General features: G+C 32.0%; 1 protein-coding gene across 1 annotated transcript in view; it reads left to right on the plus strand.

Annotated features, from left to right (window-relative positions):
• Nucleotides 1–21,450, plus strand: part of LOC129947774 (ell-associated factor Eaf) — a 97,472-nt gene that overhangs the window by 70,802 nt on the left and 5,220 nt on the right. Inside the window, exons 3-6 of the mRNA XM_056058503.1 lie at nt 11,925–12,063; nt 12,140–12,249; nt 17,954–18,059; nt 18,165–18,747. Of these exons, the coding sequence (XP_055914478.1) occupies nt 11,925–12,063; nt 12,140–12,249; nt 17,954–18,059; nt 18,165–18,747 (938 nt within the window). The remainder of the gene's footprint in view (nt 1–11,924; nt 12,064–12,139; nt 12,250–17,953; nt 18,060–18,164; nt 18,748–21,450) is intronic.

A 21,450-nucleotide genomic window follows, 5' to 3' on the forward strand; every position in this document is an offset into this window, starting at 1 on the left:
TTTGAATTCATAATCAAATCACAAATTCACATATAAAGTCTTAAAGATTCGATTTTATATTATTTTATGTATATTTATTCGCACGACTTACGTTCAACAGTTATGGTCATTAGCTATAAAGCTGGCTTCATCCCAAAATATACTTGTGTCAAACTTTGGCTCGGTGCGTCTACAGCGCCAAAGTGGTCATATCGGTGGCGTCGCGTAAGGTCGCTTTGTAATAAACAGTTCAGATTCTGCCAATTTTCTAGTTAAACATCAATCTTTCAGCATTTGGTTCTGTTTGATTTTATTTTGTATGTTCGTCATCAAAATTTAATTCAACCAAATTAAAATACATGACAGCAACAAATCTCGTTGTTGGTTTCAATATTTTTCTTATTTTTAAATATAAATTGGTCTTGTATTGTGGTTGGAGTGTGGTTTTCTTCACTTTGGTTGATGCTTGTTTAATTTCCTTACCCCTGTTTGTATGTTGAAACGGTTAAAATCTTGATACTCTCGATTGTTCCTACGTATTGAAGATTTTATATTTATTAAACCGGTCTTCAGATCAGGAACGTAGCGAGAAATTTGTCTACAGTCGAGATCTTGAGCATTTTGAAAATAAACCTATTAGACTTGCAAAGCACTAAAACTTTTCATATCTGCTTTTTGATTTTTGTTTTAACGTCTCTATGAAAGTTCTTACAAATTTAACTTGATTTGGAAAGAGCTTTTAAAATTCGCAAGATAACTAAATTTTAATAACACTGGTCAACACTGGTTTTGTCACACGAACTTTGATAGCTAATTTTGTTTTGACAATCTAGTCTCATTATTAAATCACAATTGTCAAGTGTCAATTAGCCTCAGTTTTGTTGTGATACGGTATAACTCAAAACTTTTACTATGCAGCAAATTAACAGAAGCGCTCCCAAGTAAACCGTTTTAAAAATATTTGTGGTTGCATTTTAACACCTTTTTGTTTTAGCATTTTTTTGTTATTAACCCTGTGAAAGTGTCGAGGAAGTGTAACAATGATCCTAACTGTTTTTGTTATGTTTGCGGAGAACTGACATTCAAAAAACAAAGACAAAACTTTACGAATCTTGTGTTGGAGTGTTATCACCATTGTTTTGGGTTTTATGTCGCCCATCAAGACAAATCCTGGGCTCCTTATGTCTGTTGCATAACGTGTGTGAAAAATTCAACCGACTGGAAAAAAGGCGCACGACCTATGCCGTTTGCAGTACCCATGATATGGACTGAATAACGAGATTACGTTTCGGATTGCTATTTTTGTCTCACTGACATAAACGGTATAAACGGTGACGAGGGCGAGGACTTTCAGTTTAAAGGAATCGCAAACGTTCCACTCAAGGAGACTTAAATGATTTAGTTCGGAATCTAAATTTGTCCAAGAAACAATCAGAACTATTAGGATCTCGTCTAAAAACTAAGCGATTTAGAAAAATCTGCATGGAAGGCTATTAAAAATGTTGTTGCAAATTTCTTGGGTAACCACAAGAGTGGAAGCTATAGGGAGTTGGTTAGCGAGCTGTTAATGACATATAAAGCTTTGGATTGCAACATCTCACTTAAGAACCACTTTTTAGACTCCCACCTGGATTTTTTCCCTGACAATTTAGTGCCTGTCAGCGACGAGCACGGTGAGAGGTTCCATCAACACATTTTGAATATGGAAAAGCGGTACTAGGGCAAATGGAACCCAAATATGTTAACGAATTACTGATGGGCAACTAAAAGGGACCAATCAGAAGCGAAACATGGAAGAAAATCTAAGATTTATTAAGTCATTTATAAACAAAAATACAGTTTTGATTAACAAGATCTGTGTTATTTCGCAATATTTTCAATTACTCAATAAAATAAAATCTTTGGCAAACAATTTTTTTTTAACTATTTATTTTTTTTATGATCAACAACTAAAGCAAAAAATTTCAAAAAAGTTCGTGTGGCAGAAAGAAGTCAAAATTTTGTTGACCAGTGTAATCGAACAAGATTTAGTTCAGAAAAACAAGCAAAACAAACAGATCTCTGAATTTCTTGCATTCTTTTCCGTTATCTGTCAAATTTATTGTTTTGTATGAATTTGACAGTTCTATTGTCTAAATAGCACAAAAACTAAAAGGGTCTTACAAATAATAAATTGCTTAAGACACGTTTAAATGTTCACAGTGATTTAGTTTGCGTTTATTCTAATAGCCAAAATAAAATAGTGTTATACTAATTATCCTTTTATTACATTATTTAATACATGTCAAAAAGACAGCATTAAAATGACATCAGTAATATTTGAAAATAAACAAAACAAAAATATTTATATGAACAAAGTTTTTCTAATGGATTCTGATAATTCAAAGACACTGCCGTTCGTCGTCCGATTTTCCGATCTACCCCTTTTCAAATTTAATTTTTCAGCCATCTCTAAAATGATGGGCTGGACATTTTTATAGAAATAAAAATACAATTAATTTATTAAATATTGCCACCAACAAACACAAAAAATGTTAACTTTTTCAACCTGAGAAATGTTTTTTTTGTATGTGCTGTCTAAATGACAGTTCAAGCCGTATAGTTATACTTAAAGCTTGAAAGTTACCCAATTTTCAGTATCCGATTTGCAAGCTTCCAAAAAATGTCTTCCAATTAAGACAACTTTATGGGAAAGTTAACTGGAAAATAACTAACTTTCAAGTCAAGTCTACTTATGTCAAAATGACAGTTGATCATGTTTTTTTTTCATTAAACTGAAAGCTGGACGTTATTACTCTATGATTTTTTCATTTTCTGCCCAATTCCAATTTAATATTTTGTGTAAAAGGGTTTCTTGTTGGAAAATTAGAAATAAAATAATTAATGTTTCTTTTGTACTATGAACTGAAGGTAGAGGTTAGGGAAGTAAAGTTCTGAGTTTGAAATACATATATGACTTGAAAAACTAAGAAGTTGTCAAAACGTGCGTTCAAAGATTGCAGTTGACTGCAAATAATGTCCCTTATGTTGTCTGAACCTGCCCAATGTAACCCCAAAAAATAGACCTCACAAAAATCCAAAGGTCTGTTTCTGTAAAACAATGAGCAACAATTGTTTAAAGTTGGGGATTTTTGGGCCCTAATTGCAGTTTTTGAGACCTAATTTTCTTTTTGGGGTTTCATTAATTCAGTGTAAATTGTTTTTTGTTCATTATTCATGTCCTCTTCTTGTCAATAAGTTCTGACTACGACCCTGTTTGATGTGTCGTATTTAAAAACTTGAAAATTTAACTTACAAAAAAAAAAAAATAAGTCAACACTTATTGGAGTTTCTTGCCAGACTTCTTTTTGTATTATTACAAAAACTATAAACCTTTTCGTATAATTGTCGTATTGAAATCCTCAAGTTAACTTTTACTCTGCTTTTTTGTTTGTGCTTGATATCATAAAACAATTTGGTTGTTGATGGAAACCATCAAGTTTTGTTTTATTAATTTTCATTTTATTTTATTAGGTTTGCATAATTAATAAACACCAACAAAACAAAAACAAAATTAAGTTCTCCTTTTTTTATACTTTTGAAGGTCTTTCTTTTGTATGCCAATGCCAGATGTATCATTTTACTTTATTTTGTAAAAATATCTTCATTTTTTGATTAATTTAATTAGGTTGGTTTTATGATAGTAGTATATTTATATTGTGAAGGCACAACTAACAAATTAAAATTTTTTTAATTGAATCGGCTAAAATTTCGGTAACACGAGCCACAGAATAAAAACAAAAACTAAACACCTTCGTGACTTTGAAAACAAAAATAATTCAGATTTTGTATTTATTACATTTGAAAGACAATTATTCGTTTTTGTTTTAATACTTTTAGGTCGTGTGTCCCGTGTTCTTAAGTTTATTTGAGGGATTTTGTAATAAAAAGTTCAGTGAATTTAAAAAGGGCATAGAGCTATAAAAAACAAATTTAAATTAAGTTATTTGCCTTAAATAAACAGGCATTCTAAACTTATAGTACTTAAGGAATATACAAAGATTTGTGTAGTTCTGACGTCCATTTTAGTAATATTAATATTTAGAAAAGACGTTTATGAGTCAATGGGCAGGTTCAGACCACATAAGGAAATTAACTTTCTAGTATCTGGTTGACCAACTGTCCAAAAATCGGGTAGGTTCAGGCGACATAAGGGACTTGAAAGTTAGGCAAGTTCCTAGTATCTGATTGGCCAGCTGCCAAAAATGTGCCTTCCAATTAAGGTAACTTTATTGGAAAGTTGACTGGAAAGTTAGTCAAAAAAAACCTCCCTAACAATCAAGTTATTACTCAATGATTTATTTATTTTCTGCACAACTTCATTTAATGCTTTCTGTAAAAAGGTTCCTTGTAAATTTAGAAAAGAAATAAGTATATTTCTTTAAAATACAAAATTCAAATGGTTATGGACTTGTAGCTTGCCTGAGAAGTACTATGAACTTGAAGGTTTGTGAAGTAAAGGTCTGAATTTGAAATTCATGACACTCGAAAAAGTAACTAGTTGGCTTTGTCAAAATTTACGTTTAAATAATGAAGTCCCTTATGTTGTCTGAACTGTGTGTTTCAATTAAAGGCGTTTTTTATTGGTAAATTTATACGCAGCGCAGCAAAATCTTATACACTTAACAACAACAATGAAATAGTGCGGATAAATAAGGCAGTAAAAATAGTGCATATAAATAGTTCAGATAAAGTTTTGGAATACTTGGAATAGAATGACACTTCATCCAGTTCCAAAAATATTTGTTACTTAAAGGTTGGCATGATTTTATTATTTGGGGATGCGTTCGTATTTTTCTTGTGCCCTGTTTTCACTAGAATAAAAGTAAATTGGTTTGAAATATTAATTTACGATTAGACTGTCAGAGTAAATATTCAATCCAAAAATCATCAATAATCACAGTGCTATCTCTAAATTTATTGATGTGTGATGTGTGTTAGGACTCGCCCAAAACCAAAGCGAAACATTTGATGCAAAAACAAAAACTTTCGTCATTGGTCGGGTTTAAAGGCTCTCCCAAACCAACGCGAAAGTGGTTTATTATGTTTTGAATTTTTATGTTTATTTTTTAAAATAAAAACGATTATAGTTTTCTTAAAAATTAATAATTTATTAAAACTTTAGGTTACAAACAATTTTTGAATACAAAATAAAACTAGCGACGCATTTCAGGACTCATGTTTTATTTATATTAAAAATTGTTTGTAACATAAAGTTTTAATAAATTGTTAATTTTTAAGAAAACTATAATCGTTTTTATTTTAAAAAATAAACATAAAAATACATAATATTGCAAACATGGAGACGGGCAACACATCATCTATTATAATGTTCGTTGTGTCCATACGATGGAGAGAAAATCAATCTGCACATCCCTATCTCACACCCTTGAAATCTATCTATCTCTCACTCATACAATACAAAATCTTTCAAGTTGAATCCAAGAATATTAGCCGCGTTTTATTATCACCGTGATCTGATCCGGATCAGATCATGATAATAAAACAGCATTGGATCATCATATTTTTTATTATTTAAAGTTTGGTAGCAGTGTCAAATTCGTTCTTTCAAAAGTGACATTTCGAAGCAAAAAAAATATAAACAAATACCCAAAATGGAAGCTGCTGTGGTTGATCGAAGTATTCATTTTAATTTTTATTTCTTTTCTCTTTTAAACTTTTATAATTTGCAGTTTTTATTTGAAAGTGATGAAAGCGAAGAATCAAAGAATTCAATTCTATCCCTATTGAATCTTATCGATGATGATTCAAGTTCCAGTTGTAGCACTGAAAATGTGCAAATCACAAAAATCAAAAAATGTTGAAAATACTTTTACGTGGGATTTTTTGAAATCATTCTTTAAATTAAAAATGGTTGTAAGAAACACTTAGGTGACATAAATTAGAACTCAGAACCGTCTAAACAATCTCAATAAAGAGAGTAGTTTTGAAATAACAGTGGTTTGTATGTAACACTTCCAAGAATTTCGAGAGAAAATCATACAAAATTCTTAAAAGTGTTGCATACAACTCACCGTCATTTAAAAACTACTCTCTTCTTTGGGATGGTTCAAACGGTTCGGAGTTTTAATTTATGTCTGCTAACTGATTCCGTAAACTCTATTACATTCAAAAAATTATTTCAAAAAATTTCCATCAAAAAATTGTTTTAACTTTTTTTTTGAGAATCAAAAAATGTTGAACATACTTATACATGGGAATTTTTTGAAATTATTCTTTTAATTGAAAATGGCTGTAAGAAACACTTAGGTGACATAAATTAGAACTCAGAACCGTCTGAACCATCTCAATTAAGAGAGTAGTTTTGAAATGACGGTGGGTTGTATGTAACACTTTTAAGAATTTTGTATGATTTTCTCTCAAAATTCTTGGAAGTGTTACATACAAACCACTGTTATTTCAAAACTACTCTCTTTATTGAGATTGTTTAGACGGTTCTGAGTTCTAATTTATGTCACCTAAATGTTTCTTACAACCATTTTCAATTAAAAGAATGATTTCAAAAAATTCCCATGTAAAAGTATTTTCAACATTTTTTTCTGCTGCAGCTTTCTCGAATTTATTTATGTTTTTTGACATTTAAAGCAGGGTTGCCCATAGAACATTTTGCTCAATGATTTTTTTTTGTTCCTTTTTTTTGGGCAAAATATTACCCATAAATTATGTCAAATATACATTTTTTTGGACTTAATTATTTGAATTTCACCAATTAATTAGTTTTGTTAAAATATCTAATTATTTCATGGATTATATACCAAATAAATAAATATAAAGCTTCTCGCTTTTTATTTAAAAAAATATTTTATTTCAGTCAAATTAAAATGTTTATATGGCAATACAGGTTTTATTTAATTTGTTTGCAATGATACCAACATTTACAAGTGAAATCACAATGATAGAGAGCTCCTTGTTGTGAAAAAAAGAATTAAATTTTGGATCTCAAATTGAGATCCAAACACAAAGCAGGATCTTGTGTTGTTGTTGTAATGCATGTAAATCCAAGATCCGGATCAGATCATGGTGATAATAAAACGCGGCTATTGTTTGCATTTGGGCTTCAATCTACCCATCTCTTTTTCACTCACATATAATCTACCTGTCTCACTGCTGCACCTAACATTACAAATTTAATGTGGACAGGCACTCTTATGTCATTCATTCTCAACTCTATTCTAACTGGACCTGCATGTACACATTACGTGCGTTTTGTTCGCATTTCATATATAGTAAAGTGAGAAATTCCCAACAAAACGATCCGCAGTGGCCAGATTTTTGTATTTAAAAATTGGTACAACTGAAAGAAGATCTGTCAAAATAATAATAAAAAACTTCAAAAAAGGGGGTTTGTTCGTAGACTACTACTTGAGCTTGAAGCTCGCCTCAATTCTTTATATACCTGAATCGAGTTGAGATGTATCTATTCTAAACTGAGATAAACCGTTTTTGGAAACATAGCAAAACATAAATATTTTTTCTTTTGTTTTTTTTTTGCAAAATAAGCCCAGTTAGTCCATTTTCACTAACAAAACTAAATAATATCAACAGTTTTTTCCGCAATGGAAAGCACACATGATTCCAAATGCAGTACTACTCAACAAACACAGTCATCGGGATACAAATGCAATATCAATCGTGCCAACATTTGAGAACGAAATCACATAAGATCCATTCGAGGCTCGTATAAATGTCAAAAACCTATCCATAGTGAGATTCTACTCTAACTTTTATCGGTGTTATTCTCACTATGGACATTGTTTTTGTTATTCGTGTAAAATCCTACTTTACTATGGATGGATTTCCCAACAAAACACGGGTATTAACTTGAACTCATATTCAACTTTACATAAAAACAACACAGATACCAACTTGGAGATTTAAAACAAGAGTGCATATAATAGTGAACATATGTTTTATTCACACTTTCCATTACTGCTCTTACTTTTCATTACTGCACTAGCTATAACTTACCAAAAAAATACGCCTTAAGTCAATTTTATTGGAAAGATGGTTCGAAGGTTAACCAAAAAGAATCTCCCTGTCAATTCTACTGCTGTCAAAATTACATCTAATCATAATTTTACGTTCAAGGAAAGCAAATTATTAATTAACTAAAAGAGTAATTTATTTAATACCTGTAAAATTCTATATAATTCTAATTCAAGAAAAATGTCCCTTGTCAAAATGTCAGCTAATCAAGTTTTTTTTTTTTTTTAATTCAACTGATAGCTGATCTTCATAACTCTGTGATTTATTTTTTGATTGCAAAATTTTATTTAAGATTTTTGTAAAAGGGTTCATTTTACAAAAGGATTAAGGACCTTTTCTATACAATACTAAAACACAACATATTATAGACTTGTACAAAGTGTAAGGATTTTTTTGTGTGGATAATAACGTTGTTGGTACTTTTTGTATTTGAAGTAAAGTTTCAAAATTGAAATTGATGACATTTAAAAAATTAACATGCTAACATGGTCCAATTTTACGTTCAAACAATTCAGTTGACGGCAAGCATAGTGCTTTTGCTATTCTGAACCTGCCCAATGTCAATTAAAATTGGGCCTAATGGCCCTCATAAACAGAACGCGGTCCAGCAGCGCGTTCACTACGGTCGCGGTGGTGGGTCAAATTGAAGTTGTAGATTTTTACAAAGATCACGACAGTCAAATGTCAAAATAAAATGTCAAAAACAGAAAAACTCATATGTAATTCCTGTTGGGAAAATCAAGAAGAAGTAAGGCCTCATCTTCACGGTTCACTAAAAACTTGAATTCTTCACAAAAATTCATAACTTTTACTGTTTAAAAAGAAATTTGGATTTGTTTTTGTCAGGGGCACTGCCTCTTGCGAGAAATTGACAAATCCTCCTAGAGCAATTCTTGTCATGAAAACTGCTTTCTTAAAACTGTAGGCCCGGTCCATAACTGACTAAATTGTCTTACACAGGAATGGTTGAGAGTTGTAAGTCATTTTTTGTTGCGCTACCGTATCAATTTTTGTATGACTTATTATCTATCCATTTCAGATTTTTCCAAGTTTCCACTTTGACGTTTAACTATTGACGTTTTGAAATGCAATTCCAAACGCAAACCTTATTTAAATTTGTAAATTTAAAAAAAAATCGAGCAAGTTAAATTAATATTGATTCTTTTCAACTTTTCTGTTTTATTATTTATTAAATTATTTTAAATGTACACAACAGCAAAAATGTACCCAATATTTACTTGTGAATTCAACTGCTAAAGTGTTGTTTTCTGTTCGCTGACTGCTCAGAACATTTAACCAAATATTTATTTTTCTCGCTTGTTGTTAAAAAACATCCTCTCTACCTTAGAAAATAAAATGCACCAAAATGTAAAATTCTTTAAAATTAAAAAAAAAAAACTTTATGTGACAAAAAGATATTAAGAAAGATTTTGAAATTATTGATTATTGATTTCGATCTATGAAAAGGTATGCGGGTTCTGGAGTTTACGTTTGTCTTTCGCTCTCATTGCATTGGCTTGAATAAGTCTGTCAATTTTTAAAGCTCTGACAAGGTTTTGGTATCGAAATCTGCAAAGCCCAAAATCTTCGTAATAAAGTCCATTGAATAAGCTCTTTTCTTGCAATTGAAAGTGATAATAGAAACTCTGTTGAAATGCAGATAACAAGCACACCCTTAGCAGTGGGACACAAAAGTCATGTTGGGTGCACAGCTTTTGAGGAATGTCAGTGACTTTCTGATTTGTATGGGCATTTTTTCCGACCCAGAGCACTGAGTACTGCTTTGGAAAAGATGACCCATAAGGCCTGTACTGAGTATTTTTGTGAATCTACGCCTGAACCTGCTTAAAGCAATACATTTGTATTTATTGCATTGACGAATTTCCATTGAACTCAAGAATGACAAAATCAAACTGCCTACATATAAGTTTTCATTAAAAGTTCTCATTCCTTTTTCAATTTTGAGTTTTTGAAAATTATTAACCACAAGACGATAAATGTACACAAGTTGACCCTATTAATAGTACCAAAAACTCAAACATGTTACCCTAGTAAAACTTAATTTCTTAAAACAAGACACGATCCGCCATATTTGTATTTAAATACAAATAAATATTTGGAGCATTCTTCTTTATAAAAAAATAATGATAATGTTAAATGAGAAAAACATAATTTAAAATAATAATACGTTTTGAAAATGTATGTTTAATTATCAACTTTCTAATGTTTTTCTGAATTTGTTGTTTATCATTTTGAACTTATATTATTATGAACTTTTTAATTACCGCACTGATTTATGATTTGTTTATTTGATTTCTTTGTTTTCGGTATTTTGTTGTTCTTATTATTGCTATTGCTAATTTTTGTATAAATGACAGATAAGGAACTTAGCACTTTAACCTACATTGCATGAGGTTCATATTTATCTTATTTATTTTTTAAGTTCTTTATTATTGATATAAGAATTAAAATCATTAACCTACTCCCAAAAATTATGTTTTAGCAAACTGAATTAATTTAATTTTTGCTTTTGTTTTTGGCTCACAAGCGACCTACAATAACAATAATTAAGGGTTAAATTATATTGTTTTGACAGCTGTCTTTTTCTGTATAAACTTCTAAAATAAAACATGATATTCAAAGGTTTCGAAGAATGATTATGTTTTCTTTTTTTATAAAACTTCAATGATATTGACCCGAAAAAATAATATTCCTTTTCCTAAACATGTTGCAAAATCATCTTTGTGGCCCAAATAAATTATTCAAATTACTATGTAAAATTAAAGATGAGTTCTAAATATTCTTTGCGAAGAATCGCTCAGATCTTTAGTTTTTTCCAGAACTTACACAACGCCAATCCCAAAAAAAAAGGTAGTAAACATGAAATTCAAAACTATCGCCCTATTGCACAACTCTCCGTTATTCCTATTTGCTATTTAAGTCCATTATTTGTAAAGTTATTTGGAAATCCATAATCAATATAGCTTTGTTTAAAAGAAGTCAACGAATACCAACCTTTTTCATTTAACCTCTTTTCGTTTGAAGAACGAAATCAAGTTTACTTAGTTACTTTAGTAAGGCCTTTGATAAATTATTGACACTATCTAACCGAAGGACCTAGGTAAATGTATTATGTAGGTTTCCTTGTACTTATATAATCGTATAGCGTCATATTTAATAATGTGGAGATATCAAAATTTCACACCAATTCTGGTGTACCCTACGGAAGCCAATAAGGACCTCTTCTATTTATTTTCTATTGAAGACAGATAATCTAAATACTTTTTGCGAACAGTGTAGTCACATAAATAAGTTTTTGCTTAACGCTTTACATAGACAAATTTTAGTCAATGTGTCTTACACTTAACTGCCTTTCAATTATTATGAATAAGACTTCCCTTCTTGCTTGACTAAACTCTCTGTTTACTCTTATCTAAATATTTCTATTGACTTGAAATTATTTAATTTATTATTATTAAAAAAGCCAAGGAGATACTTTGACTTATATGACATTTTTAACATTACTTCCGTGACTCGTATGTTCTTCGTAAACTCGTAAACTTCTTTATTTATCATTTTTAAGGCCAATACTAGAATATGGGTGCATAATATGAGCCCTCTATTATTAACAGTAATTGTAGTTTTAAGCTTCCACTTGTTTAAAGAGTTCCAATAAATAATAATAATACTTTCCAACTATCCAAATGTTGTAAATTAATGTCGGGGCCCCAAAACACTTGGATAAGTATTCAAAACAAAATTGAAGAAACTCAGAAACTGAGTTAATTATTTTATTTGAATTGTGATATGATAACCCATTTTTTCTAATTTATTTTGTTTTTATTTAAAACAAAATTAATCATCATTGTTAACATATTTTCTATTTTTTAATTTTACAGAAAGTTCCGGTGTGCCTCATACAGTTTATAAGGGAAATCACAAAAAATATACAAAAGAATGCTTAATTATATTCGATAAAAAGACAGGTGATATGACATTAGAGAAATTAAATCACAATATACAGGTTAAGAAAACGCGGTAAGTTATTAAATTCATTAATTTTTGTGTACAATATTTAAAATAAAAAAAATTGTATCTTTATATATTTTAATAGGACTGAAGTGGCAAGCAAAACTGTTGGACCAGCTCCAAAATTAGAAAATAGCACAATGAGAGTATCCTCGAAAACAAAAGTTTCTACCGGCAGTCGAAAGAACAATATAAGTAAGTTTATATTGTTTTGTTAACATTTTTGTCTCCAATCCAAAACTTGAATATAACTCGCATAAAGGCGATAGAATTATAACCGAAACAATCACGTCACTCGAACACAGGCCCAATTTTTCATGCCTTTCGTTGTCCTACCGATATTTTTATCAACAGTGTTCTGTCGAATTAGCCAGTTGCATTCCCCCCTCAAACAATTCAGCCGTAATACTCGTACTTCTAGGAATGCACATCAGTTAACCCTTGAGCTCAATTTCGGACGTACTGTCAAGTATAGAGTTTCGCACATCGAGAATGTTAAATGCTTTACCCAGCTCTGTTTTTCCTTATCATTTTGATATTGAGAACGTTAAGACCAATGTGCTATCCTTCCCTATTTTCGTAAACTCGCACTTTTTTTAAATTTTAAACATGTTAAGGGTATTAATAACCCCTTGAGTGCCTGTTAATCATTAAAAAAAACACAAGAATTGTGTGACCTGGTATGAAGTTCAAAATGAAGAAAATTAGTTTAAATTGTGATATTTTAGATGGCATCAGACCCCTTATCGAAAATGCGTGCCTTTGGTTTTGATGCGCTCCTCCTTCTTTGGACCGTTCTATTCAAGTACGAGTCCATGCATTGGCATTAAAAAGGAACAGACCCCCCGAAGAAGTCCATGTCACTCCGTCTGCCGGGAAGCTCATGGGCACAGTTTTTTGGGACTCAAAGGGAATCTTACTCATTGAGTACAAAAAAAAGGTAAAACCATCAACGCCAAATCCTACGCTTCCACTTTGCATAATTTGCGGGAGGAAATTAAAAAGAAAAGACGGGGTAAACTCGCAGCGGGTGTGTTGCTTCTTCATGACAACGCTCCTGTTCACACGGCGCGAGTTTCCAAGGCTGCTGTGCGAGATTGTGGTTTTGAAGAAATTCAACATCCACCCTATAGTCCAGACCTTGCCCCTAGTGATTACTTCCAGTTTCCGGATTTGAAAAACCCCTTCGTGGAAAAAGATTTTCGGATGATGAAGAACTCAAGTCGGCAATTAATGGGTATTTTGCAGGGAAAGAGGAAACTTATTTTTTTGAGGGTTTAAAAAAGCTTATCTCAAGATGTAACAAATGCATTGATGTTAGGGGAGATTATATTGAAAAATAAAAACAATTTAAATTGAATTCGCATTTTCCTTCATATCGATACCGAGAATATATTGAACTCCCCTCGTAGTAGTATTAGATGTGTTTAAATCTGAACATAAATGCTGGTATGTTCCAGAGCTCTGATGATCTCCTTTCTAAAACTTCGTATTCACTTAGCTGCTTCGCTGACGTTGGTGCCCACAGCTATTCATATTCGTTTTAAGATTCACAAAACTCCTCTTCGAATGTGGATATTCAACGGCAATATATGTCAATCTCATTAAATTCTGACGACAGTTTTCTTAAATAGGGAATCTAAGATCGAGTAGAATTTAATGCTTTGAAAACTCAATGCTGTTATTAAACAAGGATTTACCACCTGAGCCACTGTTCAAGGAGACTGAAAGCCTTCTTCTTCTCGTTACCTGCAATCACCTCTTTTAGAAGGATCACAAGCGCGATATCGCCAAAATTGCCGCTAAATCTTTTGGGTGCCTAAAGTAATGCGAGAAGTTTTTTTCCCCCTCTTATCTCGGTTTCATCTATAAGACCTTAAACGTTCAGAGCTTGAGTATTATTCCTTTGTCTAAAGCTAATGCTCTTAAGTTTTTTTTAAAGTATTGAACGTACAGTATTCAAATCGATTGTTGATTATATAATCCACGAATGATTTACATTATATCAAAAAATTGTTCTTACAGGTGATTCTTTAACATACTAGCTAAGATATTTAAAGAAAAACAGATTTTCAACCATTCTTTTTTCAATTTTGGTATTGTTTATTATATGAGGATTAAAAACAAAACAAAATAAATCAGTACAGACTTTATGAAGAAAAAAAAAATGCAACAAATAAGGCAAAGTAGGGAATCAAAGGTCAAAAAATTGCACGTACATTGATAAAAAACTTAATTATTTATATGTATGTAATTTTTGTTTTAGTAGCGAGTGTGATAACCTTTTGCTTTTATAACATCCTGAAGGTGATTCTTCATAGAGAGAACTAGTTTTGAAGTGACGTTCGGTGAAATTTTGTTCCATTCTTCCAATATAACAGCTTTTAGCTGGTTTTTATTACTTATTTTTGATTCTCGGACCTTTCTTCCTAAATAATCCAAAAGATGCTCAATGGGATTAAGGTCTGGGATTGGGGAGGATGAGGCAATTGCGATTGAGTATTACAGAGAAGCCACTCCTTTACTATCCTTGATGAATGTTAAGGATCATTGTCATTGCGCTGGCTTTCAAATTTTCTTTTAAAATTTGTAAATATTTGTTTTTATCCATTGTTGTTTCTATAAAAACTAAATTTCCCACACCATTGGACCCCATGTCATTTCCGCCTCCATTTTTCACCGTTGATTGCAAATTCTTCACATCTAATGCTGTGTTTGGTTTCCTCCACACAAAGCTACGACCTTCCGACCCTAAGACATTAAACTTTCTCTCGTCAAAGAATAACACATTCTTCCAAAAATCATCTGGTTTCGAAACGTATTCATTCGCATAGTTCAAGCGTTTTGAAACGTTTGCTTTTGAGATATAGGGTTTTTTATACCGTGCGACTATTATATCGCTTTGAATGCAGAAATTTCCGAACAGTTTGAGGGTTAAGCGATATTCCATCATTTCCTGAATGTCAGCAGCTATTTTAAGAGCACTTAACTTGATCAGCCTTTACCATTCTTGCAATTTTTTGTTCCATATGAGCGTCTAGTTTTTTTTTCGAAATCTTCCTGGGGGCCCTTCAAAGCTTTTATTTTTTCAAATAATTGTTTAATACATATTGAACTGTAGACCGTGGTCTACCTATAGTTGAGGATATCCAAAGGTTTTTTCGTCGTTTAGCAGTTTAAAAATCAGTATTGTTCCTTCAAAAAGTACTTTTTTATGAGAAGCCTCCATTTTCAAAATAAACTTCGCAAAATTAAAAAAAAAAACCAATTGAAAAGATCAATACCCACGGCACACTGAGCCTATATCTCTTAATATCATTGCAGTATACAATTTATGTACATTTCAAAAAGAACCGTACTTTCCATTTTGATTGAGAAGAGAGCAGTGTACGAACATTTGTTTCATGTACGAGCAATTTTTTGGCATTCCTGGCAAAATTCTACTAACGGTAAAAAAAACCATGAGGCTAAGCTTGAACATTTTGTTGCAGTTTTGTTGAATCCTATTATACAGTTGTATTCAAAAAAAATAGGAGTGCCTGTTCTTTTTAGATTAAATCGTGACTCAAAAGTTGTATAATTTTTTTAAATTAATTTTTTCTTTTGTACAAAATAGGTAATCCAGTCTTTTATTATTATGCTTAAAGACTACTTTGTTTTAAACAAATAAGGTAATAAAAACATAAATTTTATCAAAATAGAGCCACAACGAATTGTTCAAAATAATAGGAGTAAACAAAATAAAGTATAAAAACTAAAAAAAATATTCAGTATTAAGATTTTGTTGTCAGTATTTTGTGGAAAATCTTTTGTTTTTTATAATTGCTGCACATCTGCGTGGCATAGAGTTCACAAGGGCCTGACAACGCTCAATTGAAATTTGGTTCCATGTTTAATCGACTGCGTCCCACAACTGCCTCCAATTCAAGGGTCTTCGTCGAGAAACACCCTTTTTCACATCTGCCCATACATTTTCTATGGGATTGAGGTCAGGTGAATGAGCTGGCCAGTCCATGACCTCAACCCCATTGACCCGAAACCATTCCTTGGCAGACTTACTGGTGTGTTTCGGGTCGTTGTCTTGTTGAAATACCCATTTAACCGGCATATTCCAACTCGCATAAGGCAGCATCACACTGGACATTATATCCACATAAACGCGCTGGTCCATCGTGCCAATGATTTGATGTATGGGGCCAACACCAGCATATGAGAAACTGCCCTATGCCATCACTTTAGCACCTCCATGTTTTACCGTTTTAATGGTGTACCGAGGCTTAAACTCAGAGTTTTCTGGACGTATTGCGTAGCGCCAGTTCCACCGAATAAAACAGTTTTGGTCTCGTCAGTCCACAAAATGTTTCGCCATTCCTCTGGAGGCCAATTAGCATGGCTTCTTGCAAATTTCAAACGAGCGGCTATATGTTTTTTTGTAAGCATCGGCACTTTTTGTGGACTGCGAGCGGAAAGATTGTGTTCCAACAATCGCCTTCTTATTGTTACGCTACTTACTGCCAGCCCTAGATCATCTTAGAGGACGCAAAAGGATCCTTTCGGCTGTAGTGAACAATACGACGATCGTCATTTTCACTCGTTTCTCGTTTCCGTCCCCGGGTTTCGACTTTTTTTTTCATATTTTACAGTATTGGCGATCATTTGGTCAGAGCACCCCAACATGAACTTTATATCCTTATACGTTTTTCCTTCAATTCGCAACTTTTTTATGATTTCTCGTTTTTCGTCGGTGCAGAGCTTTCCTCGGCACAATAAATAACCAAACTTGTTTAGATATTCGGTATTCCAATTGTTTAATATTCCTATTTTAATTAAGTTATACTTACTGTTTATTTTGGTTTTAATTTTTGATTTTTTTTTACGTACAATATAACTCACACTCCTATTATTTTGAATAGCCTGATTGAGAGTAAAGATCATTTGCTCTCTGGTTACAAATGTAAACGGTTATGAATTGCAAAATAGTTTATTGTTTTATCATCTTTAATGTCCCGTTATACTTACCGGTAGAGAAATGGGCTGATTACCAGTATACACATGGTAAAAAAAACACTTGAGCAAAGTTTGTAAAAGCACTCCTATTATTTTGAACACAGCTGTACATTATAATTTTATCAAATAAAGTTAATAAGCTTAGATTTGTGGAAGGAAGCTCATAGTGTAAGGGAAACCCATTTATTTTCATTATTTTTTTGATGTAGTGTACGTCGCTTTTTGCTTGTCTCACCTTTTTTTAACTGCTATTTCAACAGAATACGCTCTTAAAAAATATCCAGTTTCATTCCTCCCTTCCAAAAATTCAACCATAATACTCCTCGGGAATAATCACCAGCAAAGCCTCGAGTCCAAATTCGGTCGTGTAAAGTACAGATATTTGTTCTTTAACCTAAATAAGCGAATGTGGAATGTTTTATCAACCTTTATCTTTTTCATATTCATTGCAATATTCAGGAATTCAAAACCAATATGCATCGCTATCCCCTTTGAAACCCCCTCTCCCTTTTCTAATGCTCACACTATATCTTAAAAACTTAATAATTTCAACTTGCCCAAGTTGGGCCCTAAACTTAAAATCAACCAACATTTCTAGCTTCTAAGTTACGAGTATTTGAGGCCATTTCCATCATGTTTATGCTGAAGAAACTATTCTTGAATATTAATAAATGTAATAATATATTCAATTACGTCAGTACATGCGTCCAATTTGTTAACTTTACGTTTCAAATTTAAATTCTTAGATCCTTTACATGTACATACATTCCTTCTTCAATTTTAACATGTTATTTATGACCTACTAATTTGTAGACACTAAAAATTATTGTTGTTTGAACTTATTGAGTAGTTTTATATTTTTATGCTAATTTTGAATTGATTTTGTTTTCAGTTTGCTTTGTACCGCGCAATTCACCAATGCAGCAACAACAGCAACAGCCACAAGGTTCATCGCCATCGACAGCCCCAGTCCATAAAAGTCCACAATCAGCTCCAGCGTAAGTTATTAAGATATTTCTTATTTTTTTGATTGTTTTTTTTTTTCATTGCCTAAGTTCAAGATTATAATGTTCTGCTTTGTTTTTTTTTTTAATTATTTAAAGATGGAATGCTAATAACGCTCAAGCAACACTACCAAGCATTCCAATGATAATTGACGATGATGATGCGGGTGCAATGTTCCAAGGCGCTGGTAGCGGCGGAAGTAGTGGAGCTGGAAGTGCGAGCTCCATTGCAAATTTGTCATCCTCATCGTCAGCGTCTAGCCACAATAATTCAGGTGACTTCCATATGCCCCAGCATCAGCAGCAGTCGCAACAAAAACAACCGAAATCACACTACAATCACCAACCGCCTCAACAACAACAACAGAAGCACCATAATCAACGACACCAGCAGCAACAACAACAGCAATCACAACAACAGCAATGGCATCAACAACTGCAGCACCAACAACAGCAACAGCAGCAAATGCAACAGCCGAGCCCATCCCAACAGCAATATCATAATAATCAAAATAACCGAATGTACCATAATAATTCTAGCAGTAATAATTCCAATGTAATTGGCATGAGCGGCATTGGCGGCAGCAGCAATAATTGCAGGCCGAGTAGTAGTAGCAGTAGTATAGGTGTAGAGCAGACGGCAACACAAATGTTAGCTAGTTCTGCGGCGGCGCTTGAGCAGGTAAACATTATATTACTCAACAATTTTTTTTTTTGAAAATAATATTATTCACTTTTTATTTACTATTTTCCTGCAATGATTTAAATTATTTCCAAAAATTTGAATAGTTGACATTTTTTAAATAGTTATAGCGGTTTGCGTTAAGGCTCTGCAAACAAGTTAAAATTGAACTAAATGTATCTACTTCGTAAGAATGCAATCAATAATTAAGAGACTAGATATCAATTAGCTTTTATAATTTAATGTGGAGGTCACTAGTTTGTGTTGCAATTATACGTTATTTATAAATGATCATTCGATAGACTCAATGTCTTTTAATTAAAAGTAAAAACAAATCTTAAAGTTCTTTCTAGGCTAAAAACATTAATACAGGAAACTGGAATGCATAATTGTTTGCATAAATTTAAAAATATGCGAAACTGAGAGATTGATATTCAATTTTGAAATGTCTAAGTTTTCTTTTATTTATTTATGTGTAGTAGTTATTGAGTGCAATGTAAAATTATAAATAGTAGATTTTATGAAAGCATTTACAAAAAAGCTATCAGCCTAAGTTTTCTTCTGGTCTTCATTGTTTGTTTTACGATGCCATTGGAATACCTCAACCAAAAATCTTTTTGTTAAAACCAAGAGTATTGCCAAGAAGAAGCAATATCATCATTTTTGGTCAAAATTTCGATTGTCTTAAAAAGTCGTTCAAACCTTTTTTTAATTTTGTTATTTTAAAAACAAAAGAAAACATAATTTTTTCCATATGTTTCCTTTTTATTCCATCAACCAGTTTTTTGATGCTCCGTTTTAGTGTTCTAAGAATTTGACATTTTTTATTATTTGAAGCTGCTTATTGGAGCTTTTGAAAAAGAAGTTGTTTCTTTTTTAGTTTGAATTGTAATAACACTGGTCAACAACAGCTTTTTTCTGCTACACAAACCAAACAATAATTTTCTAAAGGATTTGTTTTTCTGAATTGAAATACAACCTTGTTATATCTTTAAAAATGTAAGAAGAAAAAAAACATAATTAGGTATTTTTAAGCCTAGGGTTAGAACCAACATAGTTTTTAACGAAAAATTGATAATGATTTGGTCCGATACACATCTATATCTTTGAAATACAGATTTAATAATTTTTATATCTCAGTTAGTTTTCAGAAATTCCATAAGTTATCAGTTGACTTAAAAATTTGAATAATCTTGAATGTTATGCTTTCATATACAATTTCAAAAACCTTATTTGAACATCATCACTTTTATGCCACTACGCATTTCTATGTTAAAACTGTTTCAACAAAAATCCCTTAAAATTTATGTTCGACAGGTAAATCCTAAAAACGAATCAGGATTTTTTGAAAAGTAAATAAGATTCTGAAGAATTGAAAATAAAAACAACATAGCTTTGAAGCGTTCGTTTTTGGTTCTTATTTATTATATCTTAGGTTATATCTCAAAAACCTGATGCGATAGATTGATAGTCGAATCAAATTCCGATTAAAACCATAGGAAAAGTAAAAATTGTGTACCAAATGCAAAACCTTGTTGACCAGTGTAATTTAAGGACAATTAATATTATTCCTGCATATAGATCACTTAAAGCCTTATTTACAAATTATAAAATATTTTTCAAACTAAAAGTTGTTACACTTAATTATTAAATAATAAATTTGATACAAAACTAACTCCTTTTGTAATTGGTACGATAGTGCGTTATAAACATTGGGTCACCTAGACCTCTCAGACTTCTAAGAATTAAAAAAATAAAACTAAGTTCAGATAAAATTTTCATAGTATTACGATTTCCATTAAAAGGGTACACAATAAAAACAAAACACATCTATGAAAGCCTACTCTCCTTTTGCAAAAATAATTAATTGGTATTGCGGCATACGACTTTTGTAAACCTTTAACTTCAATCAACTTTTTGACTCAAATCCAACTCGCACTCGTAAAGTGGCGAGGGTCCTAAAAGATCTTAACATATATAAATCCGCTGGTCTGGATGGTATTCCCTCTATTGTTCTGAAGTGGTGTTCTTCAACGTTGGCAAAACCACTGCGTTAGCTTTTTCATCTGTCCTACTCAGGTCGTGTTCCGAGCGGATGGAAAACCGCATTTGTCCAGCCTATTCCCCAAAAATGCGAATTATCCTCACCCCCTAATTACTGACCGATTGCACTTACGTCCTTTCTTTTCAATGTCATTTAAACGCTGCTTAATTATTAGCTCAAAACATATCTCGAAAATCGAAAGCTTCTTAATGACCGCCAATACGGTTTGCATAGCAATAGGTGATCTCATGGTTCATTTCACCGAACAGTGAAGCAAATCTTTACATCGCTTTGGAGAAAGTAAGATTATTGCATTTGATATTATAAAAGCATTTGATAGAGTTTGGCATCAGGCTCTCTTATCGAATATGCGTGCTTTCGGTTTTCATGAATTGGATTAGTAATTACCTTTCGAAACGTTCAATTCAAGTTGTATTGGATTGATTCAAGTCTGAAAACCACAAAATAAATGCTGGTGTGCCCCAGGGCTCTATTCTATCTCCAACACTCTTTCTCATTTTTATTAATGATCTGTCTGCAACATCTAATCCAAAACATTGTTTCGAAGACGATAGTATTCTTAGCTTTTCATATTGGTTTTCAGATTCACATCCCTCTTCTTCGGATGTGGAAATGCAACGACAAAAAATAAGAAGCTC

Source organism: Eupeodes corollae, chromosome 1 (assembly GCF_945859685.1).
Source record: "Eupeodes corollae chromosome 1, idEupCoro1.1, whole genome shotgun sequence".
NCBI lineage: Eukaryota > Metazoa > Arthropoda > Insecta > Diptera > Syrphidae > Eupeodes > Eupeodes corollae.